At 45.8% G+C, this 26,555-nt stretch overlaps 1 protein-coding gene across 1 annotated transcript; it reads left to right on the plus strand.

The window, feature by feature from the left end:
* Positions 1-92: 92 nt before the first annotated feature.
* On the plus strand, positions 93-25,200 carry sphk1 (sphingosine kinase 1; the record flags this gene model as incomplete). The annotated part of the gene is made up of 5 exons (XM_080008877.1): positions 93-555; positions 13,309-13,458; positions 18,662-18,756; positions 20,144-20,259; positions 24,294-25,200. The coding sequence occupies 5 exons, from the start codon at positions 93-95 to the stop codon at positions 25,198-25,200; spliced, it is 1,731 nt and encodes a 576-aa protein (XP_079865003.1).
* Positions 25,201-26,555: the final 1,355 nt, after the last annotated feature.

The following is a 26,555-nucleotide window of genomic DNA, read 5'->3' on the forward strand; positions in this document are numbered from 1 at the left end:
AGCAGCAGCAGCAGCAGCAGCAGCAGCGGTCCGACCGACCGGCCGCACCGCAGAGCGCGTCCCGCACCCCCCGGCCTGCGGAACACGGAGGGATGGAGAAAGGTGCGACCGGAGCGGACCCGGTGTCCCGCCACCGGAACGGGACGGCGGGCGTGGGTGTGGGCGCGGGGAGCGTCTTGTACGGGGAATTCACCGACACCGCGAACGAGCGGGTCCGGTACTCGGTGAGCCTGACGGAGAGAGCGCTCACCGTGCGGAAGATCTGCCCGGGACCCGGGCGCTTCGAGGCGGTGTTCGACCTGACGGACTGCGTCGGCTGCCGGACGTACCGGGCAGCGGAGAGCGGGGAGGAGGACCGGGACACCGGGGCTTACTTCGTGTGCTATTTCTACCCGTTCCGGAGGCGGTGGATGAGCGCCGGGACGGCCCGGCAGAAAGTGGAGCAGTGCTTTCGGGTCTCCCTTGTGCGGGACCCGCTGGTGAACTTGCGGGAGGCAGAGCGCTGGGCCGGGGCCATCAGAGATGCGTCCGCCCGGCAGAGACCCCGGAGCGCCGGTAAGAACCGGGGCGGGGCGGTGGAGGGCATGGATCCGTGATGTCTGGGGGTCTATTATCTTGTCTCCCCCAGTGTGTGTTTTCTTTTCCTCTGCCCCTTAAATTTTTAATCAAGTTTTACAAACGCGCACGCACACGCGCAAACAGGCAAACTATAAGAATGAGTTACATTTATCTTCATGAATTTGTTATTTTGCTGAGACTTCTTATCGCATTATTCTTCAAATTGTTATTCTATGTATTCCTATCATATGTGGTATTCTCTTTTTTCCATAAAATGAATCTCTCTCCGCTTTTTTGGCGGGGGATCCACAAGCAAATGCTCCAGAAAAGTGCACATTATTGAAATGCCCTATCCAGTTAATTATCTTAAACTACAGTAACATATTCTAATACCTACACAGTAATGTTTCTTGTATTGCAGCACTCAAGGTTCAAGTTTATTTTCATAGTCATAACCACAACGAGACAGCATGGAAGAAGATATTGCCGGCTGCGAAATTCTTATACATAGAACCAGTCACAACAATATATATATTAAAAAGAAAAAGAAAAAACTAGCAATACAAACAAGATGCATGCAAATAATTTAAAAATCTACGTGACAGCAAAGTGAAAGAGCATTTACAAAAGTGCGGGATATTGAGGTGAATTAAAGACGTTGAGGTAGGATGGAGTCACCGGCCTGTAAGTTACCGTAAGATCCTTGGCTCCTTTTTTGACAACCCACTCACTGCTTTCCAGACAGTTATTTTAAGTGGTTAGTCGTGGTTTTCAAGGCTTTTAGAAGTTATGGATGTTTCAGGCCCGAAACACATCATTGCTTATGCCTCTCGCTGGACCTTTTTTTTTTAAATGTATATATATTTTTTCGGACACAGCACCGCCCCTGGCTCACGGCAGGCATGTAGCCGTGCCGGGGTGATACGAGAAACGCGCGTATTGGGGATTGTACACATTCCTCCTGCTCAGGAACCTGCTCTGCTCGCTGTGGAGGCCAAACTGCGGTTCAAACCTGAGCCGCCCGGGTCACCCAACCTGCTACACGGATGTTAGAGATCCTATTAAGATCCCAACAAACAATTGCACGTGTAATTGGTTGCAGGTTTTTTTTTTTTTAAGCCATCTATGGAGGATGCTGTCAGTATGCTGTGAGTATTGTTACTCAGTAGAATTTCCACAGCACAAAATATTTTGGATGTTTGGAATTTTTCATTAGAAGCCTCCTTGTTTTTCCACCTCGGCTGCATTGAGATGAAGGACACGGCGAGGCCCAATTAGATAATTAGGTCTCTGAAGCAGTTCTTCGTTGGAAATACAGACATGTTTTGGTTTTTTTTTTGCATCTCATTGTCCTTGTCTCCATAAACAGTATAACATCAACCCACTTCATTCTCTGTCCTGGTCATCAAAGATGAGGCAATTAGAATGTACTTGATAGTGTGTAGTCAGCTCATTAACTCAACCAAGAAGTGATGACACTGTGATACAACATCACATGGGTCCATTACTCCCAAATAAATTAAGTGACTGTCTGTGATTTGGGTAAAGATAATTACATAGTAGAGATTGCACGATAACACCCTTTCTTTTCCGATACCGATGGGTTTTTTTCTCTTCAAGGACTAGCAAGCACTCATTTATGGAGTCGCTCCGCTTAATATGGCACTTTATTACCTCACAGGAAGGGACACATACCCTTCAACGTGACTTTAACAAAACCACTGTTTCATTTTATTTCGTTTTATTTAGACACTGTCGAAGAAAAAAAACAGTGGAAATTTGTGCAAAATCAGAGCGTTTTAAACTAAAATGTACTAATGTCATCACACAGACTGCTTTACTTCTACTTTACGTTATGTCGCAGCAGTGATGCTGCGGAAAGCGTTTCTGTCGTATTTCAGGCGAGATTTGTTCAAGGAACAGATCGAATTCGCACATTTTTCCCTTCGCTATCTGATCCGGCATTTTCTTGCCTGGTATCGGCCAGACACCAACACTTGGTATGGGATCTGTGCATCTTAATGAAATACTTCGGTACACATCGTCATACTCGAACAGGCTTCATCTAAACGCCGGGCAGGTACGATCCTTTAATGCCGAAGTTCTTATCTGTTTAAAATATAACACAGAGCTTTGTGCCCGCAGGCATGCATCCCCTGGGTGACCGGCATATTTTAAAGAGATGGAGACGGATATTTGACTTGGCAGTGACTAATCTGGAATGTTGGGTTACCGAGGCTAGAGTTAGGTGTAGCCGCGGTATAGGGTAGGAAATATGTAGCGTGGCTCTTTCGGAGGCAGCCCCCAGGTGTACACAGCCAGCACAGAGAGAGATAAAAGCGAGCGAGCGAGAGAGAGAGAGAGAGATATTGAGGAGGGCTCTGTGTGATGAGGAACATCAAACCTTGCCCTGGCAGGTGGCCAGCAGGAGGTAGAGTCCCTGTGCCCCGGATGCCAGGCGGGCAGATGGTAACCCGAGAGGTAACTGGGCAGACATTTCAGTCGCCACCGACTCACTCCCACCCCCGGGATCAGCATCGATGTCCAGACCCAAGCCCCCGAGGACGCTTTTCAAATGTCACTTTGCACATAGTAATGAGCTGGCCGTGGACCGCTGCATCTGGTAAACCGCAAAAATGTTCACGAGCAGTCAAAGGGCGTCGTACAGGACTAACAACAGTCAATGAGTGGCATACAATGATAATAGCAGTGCATAAAAAACAGTATTAATAAGGGTGATCGTACTAATGGTCCTAATATAACAGCAGTCCTAATAAGTAAAAATTTAAGTGGTAATCCGTAAGATTATTTTGTTTATCTCACATAACATATGTTTTATACACCTTTGACTACACTCCAAACCATCCAACCAAGATCATCATCAAATTCCCGGATGACACCACTGTAGTCGGACTAAGCTCAGGTGGATGACAAGTCGGCCTACGGAGATGAGGTCCAGAAATTGACAGCGTGGTGGTCAGTAAACAACCCGCCACTTAACACCGCAAAAACAAAGGAACTCATCATTAACTTCAGGAAGCACGGAGCAGACCCCGCCCCACTCTACATCGACAGGGACCGTGTGGAAAGGGTTCCCACCTTCAAATTTCTGGAAAACCCACATCTCCAGGGACCTTTTCCTGGTCTGGAAACACTACTGCGGTTGTTAAGAAGGCACCGCAGCCACTACACTTCCTGAGAGTGCTCAGGAAAACACAACACGCACAAAAGCTGCCGGTGGCCTTGTACCGTTCCTCCATCGAGAGTGTACTGGCGTACTGGATCTCGGCGTGGTGCTCGGCAGCACACAGGGGAGCTCTTGGGGGTCATCAACAGCGCACGGAAAACCATCGGCTGCCCTCTGCCCTCCCTGGGAGGCATCTCCGGCGCCCGCTGCCTCGGCAGAGAACGAAAAAAAAACATTTTAAAGGACTCTTCTCGGACACCACCTGTTTGACCTGTTTCACTCTGACAGGCACTACAGGTCCATCAAAGCACGGACCACCGGACTTAAGAACAGTTTCTTTCCCTGGGCCATGAGCACATTCCAACTCCAATAAGCATAGAAGGACCCCTCACATGCAATATGGTGACTGTCCTTCGAGGGCAAACCTACTGGATCTAGTGCAATAATTACATATATTCTAGTGTAATTATTACATCCATACTGGTGCAAAATGACGCGTATTCTAGTGCAATAATTACATGCATTTTAGTGCAATAATAACATTTATTGTAGTGCAACAAGTACGCTTATTTTAGTGCAAAATTATATTGTCTTTATTTATTGCAATTACTCATTATTCTACTACTATTTTAGAACCTGTGTTGTTGGCTGTGGTTGTTTGTTTACTCGGGTTGTTTTGTCCTGTTCAGCTTTTGTTTCGCTGTGTCTTTTAATGCACTGATCAGGCGCTGCGCTCCTAATTTTGTTGTATTCTATACAATGACAATAAAGGATTTCTATTTGTATGTGTCCAATATTTTATACTTTATTTAGCTGGTACTTATAGGAAATGGCCAATGGAAATGTTTTTTGCGCTACGATTGTGCTCTGTCTTTATGCTGTTTCCATTTTTGGTGCAGGGGTCCGCCTTTCAGCAAACTGTCGGTAGGGATGAACAAAAGAACACCTGGACCTGGATATTTGGAAAAATAAATAAATGATTAAAGTCTGGGACTTGTAATCCATCACAGATTATTTAATGAATTGCCACTTTCATTTAAAGTAAAAGAACAGTTTGTATCTTGATATCTCACCGCAGATTTTTGTTTTTTCATCCCCTCACTTTTCGTACCTCAGATGTGATGGGATGATATCACTAATTCATGGGGTGGTTTCAGCATCCCACGTCCTGCCGCAGCCAATAGCACAAGTATTCAACGGAATATATTCATGGGTTTTAAACGAATGGTGTTGTGCTAATAAATGCAGGATCTGCCCTGGCTTTATGGCCCGGTGGAGGATGGTGGAAAGCCAGTGTGACTCACTAATCCCTCGTAGTGTGTTTTCCCTCCCAGTTAATTACATGTCATCTCATCTGGCCTGGCAGATAGGAAAGTTGAATTAAAAGTGCAGCGGCAGCGTGAGACCCATATTAAGTGGGCGAGTTTAAAGAGTTTAAAGTGGTAATCCATATCCAATCCAAATTAGATTGCTTGTGTTGGGTGGATTGCGCTCCACCACACTACGAGTCCCAGAATTGCATTTGAAGCTGCAATTTCTGAGTTTAGTCACTTTCTTCTCTGAAAAATGTTTTTTTTTTTTACCTCTGATCGATTGCTTTGTTTTGTTTTGCCACTTCAGGTGGTGGGGATATTATTTATGTTTTTTTTTGTTTTGTTTTGTTTTGTTTTATTGTTCATCCATATCGACAGTTTACTGACCAGAATGAGCTACGCTTCTTTATCAAATTCTCTCGCGGCCGCTTCTCACTTCTTGCACATGCCCATTCCAGGCACGACGGAAAAGGCGGACCCCGCCACGGAAATTAAATGGCCGTTTCTTTGTGCCGGCTAAAGAATGTATAAAATATGGAATTCGTTTGACAAAATAATCTCATGGATTACCGCTTTAATAATTTGAAATGAAATGAACAACATTAATTAATTTCTAGATCAGAAATGCAATTCTACTCCCTTAAAAAAATTATACTATGAATACTATATCCATTTGTAGTTTATATTTAGAACTATATGGGTTCTAATATAAATTTTATTTTGCGGTATACATATTCTACAGTTGATAGTATCCCCAGTCCGTTCGGTTGTATGCAGCATCCACCGTCTTAAGACTTTTTATTCCCGTGCTGCGGCTGTTAAAATGAATGAGCCGAGGATAATGACGTCCATACACTGTAATGCACTGCTGCAACAGTTAATGCTCTGCCGTTCCCCCCTCCTCAGAGGCTCCACAATGAGATAGCATGCGAGGGGATAGGATGATGGTTACTCGCCGTGACTGGTCTTACTAGAGGTTGCCTTGAGGGTAGAACTTTAGATTTTATCTATTTTTCATTTGCCTCGCGGGAATTACTTTTGTGCTCTGTCGGCGTTCAGCAGGAGGCCAATTACACATTTCTACATCTGCTCCAGACGATTTGGGTTTCGTCTCCAAATGAAAGATTTTATTTATGTCATCTCATTGCTGTCAAACGTGTTTCACAAAGGAATGAAGGGCCTCCAGTACATTTTGCCCTCCACATGATCTTAGCTAATTATTTTGAAAGTATTAAATTCCATAGATGTTGGGATTTTCATTTTGGTTATCTTTAAGTTGACATATAGCTTAGGTATTGTCTTCTCCTGGCCGTCTCCTGCCAAGACCACCAAAATGGTTGATGAATTTTAATCATTTTATAATTGAGTGATATTGATTATAGATAATTATGACCAATATATCCATACCTATAAATTGTGAATATATTAATCAACAGAATTGTACGTTTTCTTTAACAGTTTGTCATGCGTGTGTGTGTGTGTGTGTCTGTGTGTCTGTGTGTCTGTGTGTGTGTGTGTGTGTGTGTGTGTGTGTGTGTGTGTGTGTGTGTGTGTGTGTGTGTGTGTGTGTGTGTGTGTGCGGCCGTGCGTGCGTGCGTGTGTGCGTGCGTGTGTGTGTGCGTGCGTGCGTGTGTGTGTGTGTGAGAACCTGTCATCAACAGTACACACACACACACACACACACACACACACACACACACACACACACACACACACACACACACACTCTCTCTGCCTCCCGTCCTCAGGCCAGCCTCAGCATCCAGCCTGTCAGCAGATCTGTCACTCCAGTCTGGCTGCCTGGCAGTACAGTGTTGTCGCTGTCACAGGGCGACTTCAGACCTGTCATCCGCAGGTGAAGCACAAACTGTTAACCTGTCACCGTTTCAGCCTGATTTGGACTTTTCTTTCCCAGAGTCGTGGGGAGAAAGCAAAAATTTTATATTGGTAGGAAACGAAAGGTCTGTCTCTCCGAAGGTGAAGAAGCATCGCAACAATTTCCCTCAACCCCCTTAATTTTACACAGTGGCTATGAAAGGTAATCTCATTCCCCGGCTACAAAGGTGTGGGAAAGCTGTCTTTTACTGTTTTTACACCAAGATAAGCGGGTATACCCGGGTTTTTAAACGCAAGTAAACCCGCTAAAATGGGCGATTGACGCCTTCCCCACTGCCAGGGGAAATGCCGTTCTTTTTTTTTCTTTTTTTTCTGGTGTGTCACGTTGGATGTGACGAACACGCGGGAAAAGGGGCGTGTCATGTTTCGAGTGTGACTGGGAATAAAACAGTAGAGGAGACAGCAACTTAAACAAACAATGACATAAAACTGTAAACTTGGCAAAAAAAAACCCCGCTTCAACGCCCAGCGAGACTCGGTTCCCTTCGCTCCTACAAAAGAGCCGTTCAAAAGAATCAAATCTTTTCTATATCGATACTGGATCGCCGAAGGACCGGTCCTGCGTTGGTTGCGTTGGTTCGGATCGTATTTTAAATGATCGTCCGGAACTTCAACGCACGGCGCATCGTGTCGATAAAGAGGCAAAACTTAGCGGGTCGACCCGGGTGTCCTTATTACATCAGAGCTGATCGGAGACGGAGCCGATCAAAACTGGGTTACCGGGTTTTTGGCACAGTGGGAAAGGGCTTGATAATCGGCACAAGCAGCACACTGCTTGGTCTGTCGAGTTGTCGATCAACCCGCCAGGAAAAGGGTATTTCTAAACGGTCCTGACTTAAATACGTCCCTGTCTGACAACAGGCTTTTTAAACAATGAGGTCATAGCTTCAAAGACCACACATGGTGAATTGTACAACTTTGCGGGATTCGTTGGTTTTATACAGCCTCTGATAGCTCCATGGTACAATGGCCCTTTCTTTGTCCATTTCACTGGAAATGGAAGCGTCCCGAAAGTAGTGATGGTCAGCCAAGAAAATCTGGGACCTTGGTCAAACCTATTGGAAGGTGTTTCGGAAAGATCAGAAACAATGGTTCTGGCTCTGGATGATCTACAGGAGAAATAACATACAAGACGCGTTCTGTCTAAAATGCTTTAGAAAGGAGGGAAAACCAAACAGGCCTCCTGATGGTCGGGTCACTGACACTTGTCAGGAAGACACAGTCTCTTAAGTAGCTTTGATCGGGACAGAATGTGTCAGAGCGTGTTTTTATTTTGCATCAAGAACCTCAATCAATGAAGCCTGAAGAGGACTTTCCTGAGGATCTCTCCCTCCAGTGCCACAGATCTCTTTTCATATCCAGTCGGGAGCAGTTGGGATCTGAACGTGTGTTTTTTTTCCATTGCATTTTTGCATTTCTTGCCCCGGCGCATCACGTAGTCCGTCCCTCACGCCTCCGCCCGTCATGTTCGCTATCGTCTGACTGTGAAAGTACAGACGTCAGTTCAGAGTTTGCTTGTCGGACATGTCTTCGCTGTGAGGAAGGGCGCAGCCTGGCTACAGGCGGACACGTTCGTAACACTCCTTTTCTCTTTTTCCTTTTCTCTGCCCCCACCACTGATGCGCACACAAATTAAAGCCGTACAAACCGGTACAAAGCCGTTGCCGTCCAGCTGAAAAGCTTGTGTTCACAGACATAATTTGGGGACAGCATCTTTAAAAAACAGTGACTCAGGCCGGGGATTGAGTCCCAAACCATGAATTATTTAATGTCAAACAAGATTGAGCTGCCTCCCTTTTGGAGTTTTCATAGCACAGGTGAAAAGTCTGCTATTGACCTTGTGAGGGGGACGCCTGTGTGCATATAAAACCTTGCAAACCGCTGCAGAAATGTTTGCTCTTGGAAAGGAAGGCAGTCGATCGACGGTGTTGGAAAGTTGTCAGTGTGCAAACATGCCACCGCTGTTGGAAAGTGTTCTCTGTTCGCCTCTGTCTCCGTTCATTTCCGACAGAGAAATTTCTTGTGATGAATCCAAGGTGTAGCCCTGGATGAGAAGTCAGGGCGACGAACAAGGGTCTTGGATACATCGGGATATGACACAGGCAACAAACAAACCTCCTGCCTACATCCGTAAACCTATTTATGTTTTCGTCGTGTCCAAAAACCAAGGCCAAACTCCCAGTAGCAAGGAAATCTGGGGTCTTGATAAACAAGACCATTTACATTATAATCAACACGTAGTTCCTTGGATGATTGGCATGGTCATTGTACATGTAAAACTACTAAAGAACCTGCATGAGAACCATTACATTATCACTACATTACCAGAAACATCGTCACTGAACAGATGTCCTCACCTGCATGAGTCTCTTGTCACTTGGGCATTAACATGCGTCTTGGCTGATCTGATCACAAGTGGACAGCTCTCAGTACAGGCGTGAACGCAACTGAGAGGCATTGAGGACACATTGAGATCCGATCGCTCAGACCGCATTTCGGAGGTGGTCTAGGCCGCATATGGCCACGTTCTTTTCGCAGTGTAAACGCGAATGTGTCCTGGGCCACATTGAAGCACCGCCTACTCCACGGACGTCCTCCACGTAAGCGGGAGAACGTACTCATTCGCGGGCCAACGGCGTCATATTAAACTGCGAAACAAGTCCGGCTCGTTCAAACCCAACTTTTGCCCACGCGCCAAGGTCTTTGCATTTGGTCCCCGCAAACGGAAATGATGTACATGTTTTTTTGCACATAGAACGGGGAAGTGAGACCCGATCACAAGTGGTTACTCGAGACGCATGTGGAGACACATTCTAACGCCGCGTGTAAACAGACAGCACTTAGAGCAGTCCACTTGTGATCCGATCACCCAAGACGCATGCTGGTGCCGGGTGTATACAGGGCCTCTCTGACTGGTCAGATGTTATTCAGTGAGATCAGATTCCCTAAAAGCAGACAAGGCGTGAATTTGCGGTTATCTCTAATCTGCCACGGTCTTTCTCCCTCAGCCTGAATACAGTTAAGTTGGAAAGGGAATGCATGTAGGAGAAGTAATGTTGCACAGTTGTTTTGCAGTGCTTCTTATTTGCTTTAGGTGAAAACCCTTCAGACACAGCACTCTGTGTTTTTGTGTGTGTGTGTTTGTGTGTGTGTGTGTGTGTGTGTGTGTGTGTGTGTGTGTGTGGAGAAGTTACATGCTGGCGTGACCCCGAGACATTTCCCAGATCAAACCGTATCGCCTAATGGTTGCCGGGGTTGTTGGCATTGGCCCTTGCAGCTTATTCGTAAGCCCCCACCGGAGGATTCACCGGATCTCATTCTGCGCGTTTGGTGTTTTGGGGACAGTCGGATTTGGCTTTGACCTCTGAAAGGGCTTACAATTTTTCAGCCCAGTTCATCTCGGACATATTATCAAGTCCGCTTCTACTACTCTTGAGTAAAAAATATAAAACTAAATATAAAACGCCAAAGCTTTTTTTTTTTTTTTGTTTATTGACAAACGCCAGTGTCCACAATTGTGCCCCATCTTCTGGAAATTCAGATGGAGCCTTTTGTATCTGCAAGCCACATTGTGTTTGGATTGAAATAAACAACAATAGAAGGGAACAAATGGAGGGAGACAGAGTTGGCGGCGTGCCTTTGTGCTTTCGCACTCTTTTCCTGACTCTTCTTGATGGGTTGACGGCTCCCGCCTCCGCCGGCTGCGATCCCGAGCTCCAAGCTGCCGACCCCAGGTCACACTCCCAGGGACTGAGTTGTGATGAGATGGTGTCAGGGTGAAGAAGCGCAGCGAGACAGAACAACGGGGGCCTCGCGTCACAGCGCAGCACCGCAGTCAAGCAGGGAATACACTTTATGTCTTCTGGCCCGATTGTCACTGCGATCAGAGGTCAAACAAGGTCATTTGAGGGTCGTAGTAGTGGTGTCTGTAAGGGAAGGCGGAGGTGAGACACGTCCAAGGCAAATTCTCCTCCCCCGTGTTGAAATTGTCACGTTAATAGTAATAGTTTATTATCAAAATTTCAGTTTATTTTAATTTCAGCATCAGTTTAATCTGAGGGGGATTGTGATGATTTCCATTTAGAAAAATACAATGAAAACATTATGTTCTTCATATCAATGCAACGAGGAACAAAGAGGACAGCCCAGCACAAAGATCTGCATCTGCTGGGGCTCCGTCAAGTGGGTCATAGCCCGATATAGTGGATTCAGATCAGCACTGTTGGACGTTTCCTTTATTCCGTCAAGCGAGGGAAAAATATTTATAAGGAATAAAATGGTGTGGGGAAAAACTGAATAATAAAGAACTTCATTAACTCTATTATAATAAAGAAAATGAACTATTCTTCAGTTTTTGTCCTCTTTTTTATTCTTTATTAATTGTTCCTCCCTTGATTTACGGAAAATGTCAACGTCCATTTAGTCCATTTTAATAGCATTTCAGTTGATTTTTACACGTTTTTTTTCCCAGCTTTAGTTTGCAGAAAAAAATGTGTTTTTTATATTGTCAGTGTTTTTTTGGTAGGTTTTGGATTACAATAGTAACCAATTTTTTAACAAATTGTGGTTTGATTTACCCATTTACTACTCAACATCTCCACACCATTCTACAGCTACCACAATAGCTAGATTAATAAGCCTCCGCGGTGATAATAATCAAATAAAAGCCACCTATATTTCCGTCAATTTGTGTTTGTTTGTTTTTTTTGTTTTGTTTGTTTTTGTCCTCTGCCAGCCACTGTATGTGTTACAACCTCTCGTCTTGCGGCCCGTGTTCATGTTCACTTAAAAATGCCGTTACAAATAAAAAACGTGAGCACGTGTGACTGAGTCTACCGCGACGGGGGGACGAATTCCTGGTGCCTTCTCCTCGGAGTCAAAACCTCTTCACCTGAACGCCGTCACCCAGTCGCTTCGGGGCAGCGGAACACGTTCGACCTGCTTTCCCTGTTCGGTGTCATTTATTAACCGGTTCTTTCTTCCTTATTTTTCTCGACACCCAAGGCAGGAATTCCTGTCCCGCATCCCTACACAACAGGAGGGTGTTGGTCGGTTGGTTGGAAGGCCGCCACCCCTCCACCCACCCACCCCACAACGAAGGAAGCAGAAGCAGAGCATCATATTACTATCCAGTATATCTAGTATAAGTGTGCTTTTATAACGCTGCTTTCCACGCTGGGAATCGCTGATGCGAGATTTAACATAAGAGCAGAGAGTCCAAAAAAATGCATCCATGCTTTTGCGTATATTTGTTTTAGGCCATTTAATAATTCAACTCATTTTCTATCACAAGGGTATTCTTTGGTTAATGCTCTAATTCATTGCCTTGTCTTGATATCATATTGTTTTTGCCGGGGTGTGTTTCCAAACTGGCCGCCTTGTTTTGCACGCCTTGCCATCCTGGTAAGGGAGTCAACCTTTGAGTCTTCAAATGCTTTTTTTTGTTTTTGTTCTTTTTTTTTAACATTTTATGCTGTTATTGTTGTTGTGTTTTTTGTTCGACGGGTGGGATGAAAACATGACAGGGCTGTCATGCTGTTTTGTTACAATACCCGAGTCATAATATTTTAATGTTCCCCTTCTTATCAAAAGGGGGAACAATCTAATGCTGCAGCATCGTAAATGATTAACAACGCAAACAGTATGGGATTAGACTCAGACTTTGTACTGAAATGAATTAGTAGAGCTGGGCGATATATCATTATAATGTCGATATCTCAAGACGCTTTTCGCCTCTACATGCTTGATCATAATATCCACATAACAAGGACTGGGATAAGATATGTGTGTACATTTCTTATAAGAGCGACAATAGTCATCCCAAAAAATGAAAATCTGTCAAATTTTGGATATCGAGGTATCGGTGTGAAATACTCCTACTTTACAAAGATCTCTTTCCCCTTGACGGGCAAACTAAAAGAAAAGGTGATAGATACCTGTATTTAACTCTACTAACGCTGCTTATTCCTCCAGAGTGTTTATCTGGCTGTGACTGTGACATACAGTTGGCTTGATACTGTGACAAAATGTACTTACTGTAAGTCTGCTAAATGACATAACGGACTGTCAGGCAAACTGGAAAAATAGTGTTGTAGTGCAAAAAAATAAGCAAAGTATTTGATCCCGTCATATCAACCAGAACAAGGTCGACAAAACCACCGAGGTGGACCTAATCCCCCCGCTAGGTTCCAACAGAAAGCCTTGACTTCACTCAAAACAGAAAGAGACGTCTGCTGCTTTCTGCTCGCCAGCCTTTCCATATCTGCTCATAACAATTCTCCTCGTCTCTCTCTTCCCGCCTCCATCTCTCTCTCTCTCCCTCTCTCTCTCTCTCTCTCTCTGTCTCTGATGAAGGGGTGGTGTATGCCGAGGTGCGTCGGCCCTGCAGGGTGATGGTGCTGGTGAACCCGCACAGCGGACGGGGACAGGCGCTGCAGCTCTTCACCGGCCACGTGCAGGGCATGCTGAACGAGGCCGCCGTGCCCTACACGCTGGTCATCACTGGTCAGTGCACGCACGCACGCACGCACGCACACACACACACAACCAGACACACACACACACACATGCACACACACACACACACACCATGCCTCCACGTCTTCTGCTTCACCACCACGCCCGACTTGAAGTCCGTGGTTTGACAGGGACAATAGTTTTGGGGGTTTATTTCCAGGTGCAAATCGTTCTCCGTCTCTTGGTGTCACTGCAAGGTCGACCGTCAATCAAACCGCCTGATTCCCGGGAGCAAAACAACACAGAGAAAGGTGGAAAAGGGGAAGGAATTACGGAAGTGTGTGTCTACATGCTTGCTTCTTAACGCCGCCTTGTGCAAAATCTATATCAATGGAAAAGGGTGAGAAAAGCATGAAGCTCAAAACAGAGCAAACTTGCCAAACTCCCTTGTCATTGGAACAGCTTATGTACGGCTGTTTGTTATTAAAATCTTTTGGGTAGGTGGGAATCATCAACCAACAAGCCCTTTGACCACAGAGGACAAACTTCTTTGGGCAGATGATATCTCACAGTTCCTTTTTGGAGCGTGGTCTGGTTTTCATGCATCTTCACCCCTGGAAATCTCCAGCTTTAAGACGAGAGCTTTGACCCGCACGCTCTTGGAGCTCAAGTCCCTCGGGATTTAAACAAGGTTGGCATCTGGAGGGTGGTTAAAAAAAAAAAAAAAAAAAAAAAAAAAGACAGTGTAATTACTGAGTCCTAACACCGCTGCCCTGCCGACACGGCGGAGCAGCAGGAGCAGGGCGGAGGAGACAGAATATGGGTCAGTCCGAGCCTCGGCAGCTGATCACCGGGCATGAGAGTCCGTCCGAGCACATCACAAAGAGATTCACTAAAGTATCCTGGTTTTACAATTAGGATTGTTATGCCGTTTCAATTTTGTGCCCATGTGGGCCATACAAGGTTCACTGATTATCTTTTATCATATTTATGCTGCTTCTCAGTTTCTACCGTGTTTTTGGTCTGAATTGCATGGTACATGATGTGCAACGTGCGTTCGCTTTGAGAGTGTGAACCATGAATCGTCAGTTTTTGCTGGTCGAGTGATGAGCACGCCACAAACATGTCACAGAGTGCAACAAACCTTGATATTGAAACGCTATACTTATGTGTATTTGCATAACTGCACTTCTTTGTGAAAACGGCACCTACTGTAAGAATCATGACGGTATTGAATTGGGAGGTTCGAGAGCTGAGGCTGGAGGGACGTCGGCCGCAGGCAGAGGAGACTCGCGTGTGCAATAGAAAGTTGTTTCATTGCATTTTGTTTTCCTTTTAACATAATGATAGGGAAGTTTACACGCTTTAAATAGATTGTGCAATAACTGCTTATGAATGAAGCAAAGAATCCATCCGTCAAGGAATCCATCTGATGTTAATCAGATGAAACTGTAAGAATATAGAGTGGGGACCTCCCCCAAAACACTGGAACGATGAACCAGTTACCACCACCATACCATTTTTTTCACGCCTGAAATATCCATAATTAGAATAACTGTACTCTAAATTAAACAAAAGAGCAACTAAATCGGGAAAAGGTTCAGCCTCGCCCAGTCAGGCCCGCGAAAACCTTCACTTGTCCTTGCACTCCCAGAATCTGAAAGTACAGGCTCGGGTCACTCTGCACCTGCACTCAGTGTGTATCTGTGTGTATCTGTGTGTGTGTGTGTGTGTGTGTGTGTGTGTGTGTGTGTGTGTGTGTGTGTGTGTGTGTCTGTGTGCATGTGCGTGCGCGTCCGCGTGTGTGCATGAGCGTTTGCCAGCGATCCTGTGAATAAGGAAATGGTTTGGAAGTGCAGTCTCAGCCCCAGCAGGTCTGAAGTGCTGAGTCAGCAGAGCGGCCACCACTCCATCGCCTGACAAACCCGACCTCCACATGCACAACAACCAGCTAGACAGATCGGGGCTTTGGCTCTCTTTTTTACTCAAAAATGGATGTTATTAATCTGTTGCCGTTGATAAATAATGCTCTAACATTGTTATTAGCTTATTTCGTATCAAGTGTAAGTGTGTCAAATTGACTCATGACCCACTTGAAAAAGTCCAAAATCTTTGCGGCCCACATCCGACGACAAGTAGCACAGGCGACGTGTGTTCTGGCAACACATTTATTCTAACGATCAAAAAAGCGGCACACGGGAAACGAGCACGGACAGTGACGATCCGTAAGTTGTAGTAGTTTTTGATAAGTTCTTATCTATTGGTTTATCACGCTGGTGATGAACTTCTAAAGTGTTGGAGAAAAACACTAGGAAATGACTTTTAATCATATTAAACATTTGAAAAAATGTCTTTTTCATTTATAAAATAAACCATTAAAATCTTAAATGATTTTGCAATCTATGGATGTTCTACCCGCATGCAGTACCCTCGAGGGCCCTCAAATTGATAATCACGGGTATACTCTTATTACTCCACATCCGCTACCTGCTCGTCCAATCTTTGCTCGGTATTAGGTAATTTTTTATTTTGCACAAGATCTACTCAGGACTAAAACACATCATAACTAACTAGTAACTAGAAGCTCATCATACTCTATAGGAAATGCTGCATAACGATGGGAGATAAGTCGATATTATCTTGTACGATCTTTCTGTGGTGACAAATTTCTGGTAATCTGCGTCTGAAATAACAAGGAAGTTTTGATGTGGTATCATACCTTAAACTGGTACTCTGTTGTAGTGTATGTGAACGCAGAGAGAGAGAGAGTGTGTGTGTGTGTGTGTGTGTGTGTGTGTGTGTGTGGCGTTTGAGTGACAGGAAGCACAGAGAGAGAGATGTTGAGTGTTTTATTCGCCGTTTTCCTTGATCAATCCGTGCTGAAATGGAGAAAAAAAGCGTTTCCATCGCCGCGCCGAGGCTCCGACGCCGCCGGCTGTCAATTGTTTTGGGATTTCTCTCCATGTGCTAGCTGTCTCACCTTAACACTCACACACACACACACACACACAGACACACACACACACACACACACACACACACACAGATACACAAACCAAAACATACAAATATAAAGATGCACACAAAAATGCACGTACAAGTGCAGGCAGGGTTGGGAGGGTAATCAATATATGGTTAAAAGCGTTTATCACGCCTCCATGGGTTTGGTTTATTGAGCTCAATAAGCAAGATGCGCAGCGATGGTAAATTGAGATGTCAAATTCAATGCTGCTGATTCATTTCGGCACAAAGGACGCGATAAACCCTTGTCCATTATGGAGGTTTCATCCAGGTGGGGACATGACATTTGTATAATTCAGGTGTTGTGAATCCTCCCTGATCTCCCTGTATTTTGTATTTGTTTTCACGTTTCTTTTATTTCCATCTGGTCATTTCCTCATGCAACTGACCTCCATGTCCTTTCAAATCCGCCCACTCCCTTTTGCTTTGCTGTCACTCCCTTCCCTTCGCCTGGTTTCCCCTCTGTCTGCAGCTCATTCCCTCCTTAGTCCCTCAGTATAAATACCAGTCCACTCACATTTGTTCCCTGCCAGATTGTCTCTTGCATTACACTGAGCTTTGACGCGCTACTACCTGTTTCCTGTACCTTTTGTCTGAACCTCCACCTGATCCCCTGGACCCTGATTCTCTGCCTGATTCCCTGGACCCTGATTCCCTGCCTGTTCTCTGCCGAATAAGTTTGTCTTCTCTGACTGATCTCCTGGTTTTGATCCCTGCCTGTTAGTTGGGATGAACCTTGTGGACTTTGACTTCTTACCTGATTGATTTTGTGTCGTGCTTATAGGTTCACATCCCTTCTGAGTCAGGTAGTATAGAATAAGAATATTTTGGCCTGGTTTTTTGTTTCAGCTATACAAATATGTGGTAGAGCGAGTTACATGCATTGTCAAATATTGTTGTTACAAATATTTTAATAGAAAATAAACTGTAAAAGGAGTTGGTTTTTTTTGAGGAGTATATTTTAATTCCCTTTAAAGATTAATAATTGCTATAATATTGTGTTCCGATCATTTTATCATGATTTCACCTCTGTGTAACTTTTTTTTATATAATTGTGTGTACGTATGTGTGTATATATATATATACAGTACACTGCATGTATATATTTTATCTATTTATATTTTTTCAATTGTTTTGACAGGCACATGCCTCATGCACACACAAACACACATACACCAGGCTCAATATGGCTCATCTGGCAGCTGTGTGTGTTTGTGTGTGTGTGTGTGTGTGTGTGTGTGTGTGTGTGTGTGTGTGTGTGTGTGTGTGTGTGTGTGTGTGTGTGTGTGTGTGTGTGTGTGTGTATGCGTGTGTGCGTGCTGCAGGGATGATCCAGCTAAGTCTCCCTGCTCAGGGACTGTTGCAAACTGGGCCGAACAAATAGCTTGTTCCCCCGCCGACACATTAACCAACAAACGGAGCGCTCGCCCGTCCAAGCGCAGACGTTTCTCCCTCTCTCTCTCTCTCTCTCTCTCTCTCTCTCTCTCTCTCTCTCTCTCCTCCCCGATCTGACCTTCAGTTCGGTCATTTTCGTTCCCTCTCCAGTTTCTCCTCCACAACAAGCTCTCGTGAATTATTGGATTTGCGATCTAAGGAGGATATGGTGGAAAAGTAAAAGAAGACGAGTCAGTCGGAGACGATGGAATTCGATCCGTAGACAAGTTCCCCACCGGCGCCGTTCAGACGCGACTATGAGCCCCAAGTCTCTCAGCACTTTGTGTCTTTCTATTTGTTTGTCTTTGTTTGTGTTCATATGTCCAAATGATGAGCTCATGAATACCAGCTCACCTGAGCTCCGGGTTTTTTGGCCTGTCTGTCTCCGCCAATCAGCAGAAAAAGCAGGGATTTTATTTATATATTTTGGTGGAACGCAAGGTGTAAATCAATTCCATATGAACTATGGCAAATTCCTAGATCTTTTTGCCTTGGTCTTTAAATTGGTCCATTGGTTTGTGTCAAAGATTCACTCTATTGCTCCAGACAGAGTCATTTAAAAGATTTGTTCAATACCACCGAGTCATTCACGATACTTCCATCACTAACTATTAGTTGGCCATTATAATAAATGCGGTCCTATGTGTTTGTGACGTTTTTGTGACGTTTTTTTAGCGCTAAACGGGATAGTGACGTGCTGTGCATTGTAAAAAAGTGTGTCGTGGCAGAATGGAGGAAACTACACCCGTTTTTACTCACCTTTCCCTCCCGTACGCTTTCTCCCCCTCTCCTCCAGAGCACAAGAACCACGCCCGCGAGCTGGTCAGGAAGGTGGACCTATCGCAGTGGGACGCCCTGGTCATCATGTCCGGAGACGGGCTGCTGTTTGAGGTGCTCGGACACTATAGTGTGAGATGTACTTGACATCGTGAAAGGGCGGTCGGGAAGAGAGGCAAAAATTTAAAACATCAAAAACATGTACCACTGGTCTGTGTTTTGAAGGACATTTTCTCAATATCCTCGTCGATTACAAAGGCTCGTCCTTGCTGGAGTTTAGGCTTGAGCTGAGACCGACTGGATCCAGAGAGACATCGAATTGTGTGAGGACGGCCTGGTCTTCCCTTCTTGAATAATTGAAATAAATTGAAATTATTACGGCGTCAATCAAACCCCAGAGTTGAGATTAAGGCTGTAAACCACAGGCTTTGCCACAAAGCAACACTATACAATACAATATTCTGCAAACTCCTCGGTAAACCTTCGAATAAACGGATGGATTCCACCTCCGCCTATAATTCCACCTATAATCGATTCAGCTCAACTGTACTTTCACCACATTTATATCATGTCTCAAACGCATTCATCCAAAATGTAGATTGGAAGTGCAATTTCATTTGTATGTACACAGCGTCGGAATGAAATTCTACTTTTGAATCTGAATCAAAAAGTGTTCTGTGCAGCACACCCTGTGCTACAGTTGTAAGGAATGCATTAGAAATGCATTTCAATCTGTGAGACTCATATTGCCTTTCAAAGTGTACCCAAACTAGAGCATAATGAAAAAGGAGATCCAAACCCTTGCTGTTAATTTGATGCAGCTTGCTTGAAAGGTTCTCGGTACATTTGTTTATATTGACTGCTTCATTTCCAAGCATTTTAACAGATATTTCATTATATCATGTCGTTTTACCAGAGGGGTTTGAAGATAAGCAATATAAATATATATATTAAAGCAATAAATGTGGTTTGGGAGAATCAGCGAGCAAAGATACCCTCCCTCCTCTCCGTGCTGCTATTAATAGTGCTTTCCAGACCAGGCTTGAGCAAATTTAATTGGCCTCACTTGCTCGAATTTGATTTGAGCTCTAGGGTTTTATTTTCTATTTTTCAGAGTAGTAAGAGATCCCCAGCAGTATCATGCTTAAAGGTCCTTCACTCGAAGTTTCATAGTGCTTCCGTTATCCTTCTTTTATCCTCCCAACACACCGCACGTTTCACCAGATTCTCCCCTGAAATAAGTTTTTAAAACGACCGAAGAACAGGGGGGGGAAGAAAAAAAGCCAAAATTGCATCAGAGCTAGAAACTGTCCGTACGCTCAGACTTGAAGTGGTTGTAAATACAGTGCATTTCGAGACCACCATGAAAGGAACATTTTCTTTCCCTTTCACCTTTACTGCAGTGTGTCCTGTGGTTGTGTGTGTGTTGTTCCGGTGTTTCCCCCACGTGAAGTTCTCAATAAAGCAGAAAAGGATTTAATGAGAATTCCTGTGCGTTCAGGTGATCAACGGGCTGATGGAGAGGGAGGACTGGGAGCGGGCCATCCAGACCCCGCTGGGCATCCTCCCCGGGGGCTCCGGGAACGCCCTGGCTGCCTCCATCCACCACTACTCCCAGTAAGTCTGTCCCATGGACTGTAGAGTGGAGTAGTAGATGGTAGAGTAGAGTACAGTAGAATTAGAGGCAGAGGAGAGGTAGAGTAGAGGTAGAGTAGCATAGAAGTACAGCAGAGGTAGAGTAATGTAGTTGTAGAGTAGAGTACAGGTAGAGTAGAGGCAGAGTACAGTAGAGGTAGGGAAGAGGCAGAGTAGAGGTAGAGAAGAGGCAGAGTAGCGTTGAGGTAGAGTAGAGGCAGAGTAGAGTTGGCGCTAGACTAAGATAGAAGAAGATTAGAGGCAGAGTAGCGTAGAGGTAGAGTAGAGTACGGTAGGGTTGAGTAGAGGTTATGTAGAGGTCTAGTAGCGTAGATATAGAGTACAAGTAGAGTGTAAGAAGAGTAGAGTAGAGGTTGAGTAGAGGCAGAGTAGAGTAGAGGTAAAGTAGAGTAGAGGTAGAGTAGAGGTCTCGTAGCATGAATGTAGAGTACAATTAGAGTGAATACAGTACAGAGTACAGCAGAGTAGAGGTAGAGTAGAGGCAGAGTAGCATAGTGGCAGAGAAGAGGCAGGATAGAGTAGAGGTAGGGTAGAAGCAGAGTAGCGTAGAGGTAAAATAGACGTCTAGTAGCGTAGACGTGGAGTACAAGTAGAGTGGAAGAAGAGCACAGTAGAGCAGAGGTGGAGTAGAGGGCAGGGTAGCATAGAGGCAGAGTAGAGTAGCGGTAGAGAAGAAGCAGAGTAGCGTAGAGGTAAAATAGACGTCTAGTAGCGTAGACGTGGAGTACAAGTAGAGTGGAAGAAGAGCACAGTAGAGTAGAGGTGTAGTAGAGGCGGAGGCAGCGTAGAGTTTACAGCCTGCAGTCAGCAGGGAAACACTACAACCACAATCCCACGCTTAATGCATCCACACCTATCACACAATCTCCATGACAACCAGAGTAGAATAAAAGTCATGGATCAGTCCATTGTGAGTGCATGACCAGGTATCCATCATGGTTATTATCAATATTTAAAAAGCGAATAGCTAATAAGATGAAAGAGAGACCGTACCTTACTAAGGCACTTCAGAAGACCAAAGCTCCGTTAGACACGTGCTTTCTGGAGCCGAGGCTCATTTTCCCCCAACACAAAACAAGATGAAACCACAAATATGAAAATGCAGAACACCCCAGGCCCCTTGCAAAAGGCAGTGTCCCATCTAGAAATTGAATTTTGTGTCAGATCACATCCCTGTACTTAAATATCTAAAAGGAAAACAATAAAATAACCAAATGCACTACTTTAAAAGGGAAGCGTTCTACATGCAAAGCACACAGAGAACTGAACACGGATGAAAAATAAAAAGCAAAAAAAAACGGGTAAAACAGGCTCCTGTTCTGTTCAGCTCCGGGTTCTCAGTGAACAATGGACGGACTTCTCAGCAGGTTCAGGGACTTTCTGGATTCATCCAGTGGAGAATGACACACCTCTAACTCCTAACCCCCCTTGGCCTGTCCCTCTAACGAGTCATTTAAATTCACAGACTACTTTACAATAAGATGGAAAAAACAACCTGCCTCCGCCTAAAGAGATGATTTATTTCCCTTTCTCGGCTGTAATTACACCGACGGCTGACTGGGCACAGAGTAGACTCTCTCCCCAGGAGAGACGAGACGATGCAGCCGACTCCGACTCTGCTTGGCTGTGCAGAAGCGGGTCGTTTCGGGCTGCCGATAACTCTAAAAAGGGGTGATGTAATGGGTTTAAAAACTCACATTATGAGTGATTATAGTGGAGGCGCAGCTGTAAAACCCTGTCCACCTTTCTTCCTGTGGGCGCATCGGCTCCCCCCGCTGGCCCAGGAGGAGCACGGCAACAGCGCCTGCATTCATTTGCAGGTGGAAATGGAAACTGTGTTTCCAAACAAGGCAATCGCTAAATCCACAGTGAAAAGGCTCCGCGAAAGCCAACGTAATGGGTTTCGTGACCTAATTTCATTTTCTATCTGGCCAAAACCAAGGTGTTTGTCACGTGATGTCATTGAAACCTGGCACTTAGTACTCGGAGATTTCCAGATTGTGTCTAGATAAAAGATTGACCGCAGTCGCGCCTGTCATCAAGACACGTCTTTACATGCATCGCTTGTTACCGCTTACATTCCAATTTTCCTTCCCTGCTCAATATGGAAATAACTGCGCTGTTGTCTTTGGCAGACTTGAGATGGTTGATTTAGCTTAGACCAGGGCTGGGCAAACTTTTTGGCTCGAGGGCTACATTTTGTTTTTAACTGACCGGCGGGCCGGACCATTAGTAGATGAGGTGAAAAATGAGCAAGCATTAAGTGTAAAATATATGCAAAATCTATTTCCCCTTTTCCCATTTCTTAATTAATAAATGAAACAACTCACCATTGATGGATTTAATGAGAACAGTGTTGCTGGTCACCCTTTTTTGCCAGCGTATCAAAATCTGGTGCCATTTTCGTTGTGGAAATTGGTAGGACAGCGCTCGGGTGTTCATCGGTAAGCTGGGCTCTGTGGCGTGTTTTGTTCATGTTCATCACACTGAACGTCTGTTTACACACATGGGTAGAGCCAAATAACGCCAGCATCTTCTGTGCCACCTATTGCATGTTTGAAAACTTTGTCCCTTTCAGTGAAACTCCTTTAGGACAGAGTCAGACTGGAGATCAATCTGCTCCCACTGTAATTCCCGCGGCGCTGCCTCATCATCTTATGACAGGGGACATGACACCAGCTGAAGTGACTTCTCAAACTTCTCAAAATCAGAGAATCGACGGCAGAATCCTCCGCGCAGGTCGTCCAGCGATTTACTGTATTTGCTCGCATGTTGGGGGGCTTCTTTCAGCGGCGCCGGCGTGGGGGAAATGCGCAAATGATTTGTTTGTCATCTGTTTAGAGAACAAAGTCAATTTTACCCTGAAGGCCTTCACGTTTGAATGCATGTCGTATACAAACCGATCTTTCCCTTGTAGCGTCACGTTCAGCTCACTCATGGGTGCCAGTGTGTCCACAGCGAACGCCCAAACCACAAAGCCAGTGTGCGACCTTCAGCTCGGGAAAATCGTCGGCTTTCCCCATTAACTCCAAAAATAAGCCAATCGTAATTCAGTAAAAAAATGTTTCGCAATCCAATCTTTGTTGAAAACCCGACACTCGCTGTCAGTTTTGCGCTTTTTTTGTCGGTTCATTTTGTTGTGGGTGATGCCTGACGATCAGGTAAAGTGAAGACGAGTGACTTGACATCAGAGAAGGCCCGGCAATCCATACCATTACGCCTGTAATACCATTAAGTATTACATGCAAATAACAGTGAAATTAATACTACAAATTTAAATATATTTAAGGATTGCTGTTAATGTCAATGCCTCATGGGCCAGATTAACACAACACCACGGGCCGGATGTGGCTCATGGGCCGTAGTTTGCCCACCCCTGGCTTAGACGGACAGTTGTAGTTGTCGTCAATCATTAGAACGGGATATAAACAGTGTTTGATCAAGGTGAGACATATACGCATATTTCCAATTTGATCTATGATTCCAGCATATGCATTCACACTGCACCAGAATGCTGTTCCATGTCCCTATCCCCAGTTTTGGTCATTAGTCCATCAATGCATTTGTATTTATAACTGTCCAGTTGTGATCAAACCAAAATGCCTTTTAATGCCAGGTATGAAAGGGGTAAATGGTAGCAAAATCCTAGAAATTTCTTGCATACATGACCAGATTGAAGGTATTTTACTTGGTATATTGCTGCATTAAATGTATTAAACATTTATTGCATTAAACATAATGAAATAAGTTATTGATCAAAGTCCACATGCATGCATGAGATCAAAATCACTAAGCACTACATAGGGAATTTTAAATGGACCTTTTAAGGGTTAAAGCTGCATTAAGATTTTATTCATATTATTCCTTTGCTATCGGAAGACAGAAATGTACACAATCCAGCTTTACACCGAAATAGAAATGGGAGTGTGCAGGACACAAGTATTTGTTATATCAGAATGTACACGGCACTGATGAGTGCTGCGTCCGCCCCTCAGGTCCCCCCCGGCGTGGAACGAGGAGCTGCTGCTGAGCTGTGGGTTCCTGCTCTGTAAAGGTCTGGTCTGCTCCATGGACCTGGTCTCGGTCCATTTGGCCTCCAAACGACGGCTCTTCTCCTTCCTGTCGATAGCCTGGGGCTTTGTGGCAGACGTCGACATCGAGAGCGAGAAGTACCGCCATGTCGGCGCCATCCGCTTCCTGATGGGCACCCTGGTCCGCCTGGCGTCCCTCAGGGTCTACCAGGGCCGGCTGGCCTACCTGCCCGTCAAGGGGCCGCCCAGAGAGCACGGGGGGAGCATTGCCAAGGCTAACTCGGTGCTGTCCACGCCTCAGCACCTGCCGTCGCTCTGCCCCTCGCTCCCATGCCGCTCCGCCCCCAACACCTCTCCGAACCAGAACTCCCGGTTCCACCAGGGCAGCACAAACTCCAACCACAACACCATCGCCAACGCCTCCAACAACACCGTCACGGCCAAAATGTCCGAGACCCGGTTCGGCGGCCCGGGGGGCCCCGTGGACTCTCTGCTGCCGGCGCTGGACCAGCCGGTCCCAGAGAGCTGGACGGTGGTGAGGGAGGAGGACTTTGTGCTGGTGCTGGCCATCTACCAATCCCACCTGGCGGAGGACCTGTGGACTGCCCCGGGCGCGAGGGCCGACGACGGGCTGATCCACCTGTTCTACGTGGCGGCGGGGATCTCGCGGCCCGCCCTGCTACGCCTCTTCCTGGCCATGGAGAAGGGGGCGCACCTGGCCTGCCCCCACCTGGTGTACAGGCGGGTGAGGGCCCTGCGGCTGGAGCCCCTCTCCCCCCTGGGAATGATCACCGTGGACGGGGAGATGGTGGAGTACGGCCCCCTGCAGGCCCAGGTCCACCCGGGCCTCGCCAGACTCATATGCGGGTGAACTCCACTCGTCTGTCCTCATCCGCTCTCCAAACCATGTGCATCATCTGTTCCGCCGAGAGGCTCTAGAATAGTTCTGGCTTTTTTGTACTCCGTGGCAGTTATTTTATTTTCTTTATCTACACTGTGTTTTCAGAAGTGCCAAAGACAATATATCAGCCTTTGGAAATTAATATTTTCTATTTTTCTACTGAAGGGAGTTGTCCTATTTTTTGATAGACCCCCCCCCCCGTCCACCCATCCACCCATCCACCCACCCCCCTTCTCTTCTCTAAATGCTTCATTCAGGGTTAAAGCCATGGGAGGGGGGGCTGTTCTTGAGTGCTGGCTTGTCCCAGCGTAGTGTGTGTGTGTGTGTGTGTGTGTGTGTGTGTGTGTGTGTGTGTGTGTGTGTGTGTGTGTGTGCGTGTGCGTGTGCGCGTGCGCGTGCGCGTGCGTGTGCATGTGTGAGTATGTGTGAATGTCTTTCCATGCACATGCCTGTGCATAACATATAGGGAGGGTTTGTGCAAGTGATGGTTCCTTTGTGTGTGTGTGTGTGTGTGTGTGTGCGTGTGTGTGTGTGTGTGTGTGTATGTGAGTGCGTGCGTGCGTGCGTGTGTGTGCATGTATGAGTATGTGCCTGGACGGTTGTGTGTGTGTGTGTGTGTGTGTGTTTGTGTGTGTGTGTGTGTGTATGTGTGTATGTGTGTTTGCGTGCGTGCGTGCGTGCGTGTGTGTGTAGCTGTGCGAGGCAGTTGTGTTTTGCTGAGGAGTGCGTTGCGTCCCTGCACTGTCGGAGGAGATTAGCGTCACCCTCCCACATTTCCTCTGTCCCACGGGGTTTGATCCCCCCCCCCCCCCCAGGAACAGCGCCACCTAGCCTTGGCGTGACAAAGAGTTCTTTTTTTTTCTACTGACAAGCACATAAACATCTGTATATTGGAACTAGCTCCATCTCATAACAGCATCTTTAATGTGGTTGTTGAAACCAGGAACAGGCTGGTTTGGTCTTCAAACTGCTGAGAACGGGGTCAGGGACGTGCGGGAGGACGCGGGCGGTTTTTAAATATGTCTACTTGAATGTTACTCATGGAACTCAGTCAAAGAGTTCCCAACCTGAAGTCTACACAAAGCCGAGAATGTCTTAAATGCACCGTTTCGTGACTTGGCCGTCCAATCGACTTCCAAAAACACCCCCTAAAATCACGCGGGAAGCCGCGAGGTCCTGGGAGCGCCGGGCATTGAGGAGCAGCCAGCGTGTGGATTTTAAGCTTGTAAATAATTTGGTTATGCCGCGCAGCTCATCGGCCGAGTTAACCTGAGTCCGAGAGGCCGCGGGGGCTGAGGTTTCACACTCGGATCAATTGGCTTTCT

This window comes from Zeus faber (assembly GCF_960531495.2).
Source record: "Zeus faber genome assembly, chromosome: 11".
Classification (NCBI taxonomy): Eukaryota; Metazoa; Chordata; class Actinopteri; order Zeiformes; family Zeidae; genus Zeus; species Zeus faber.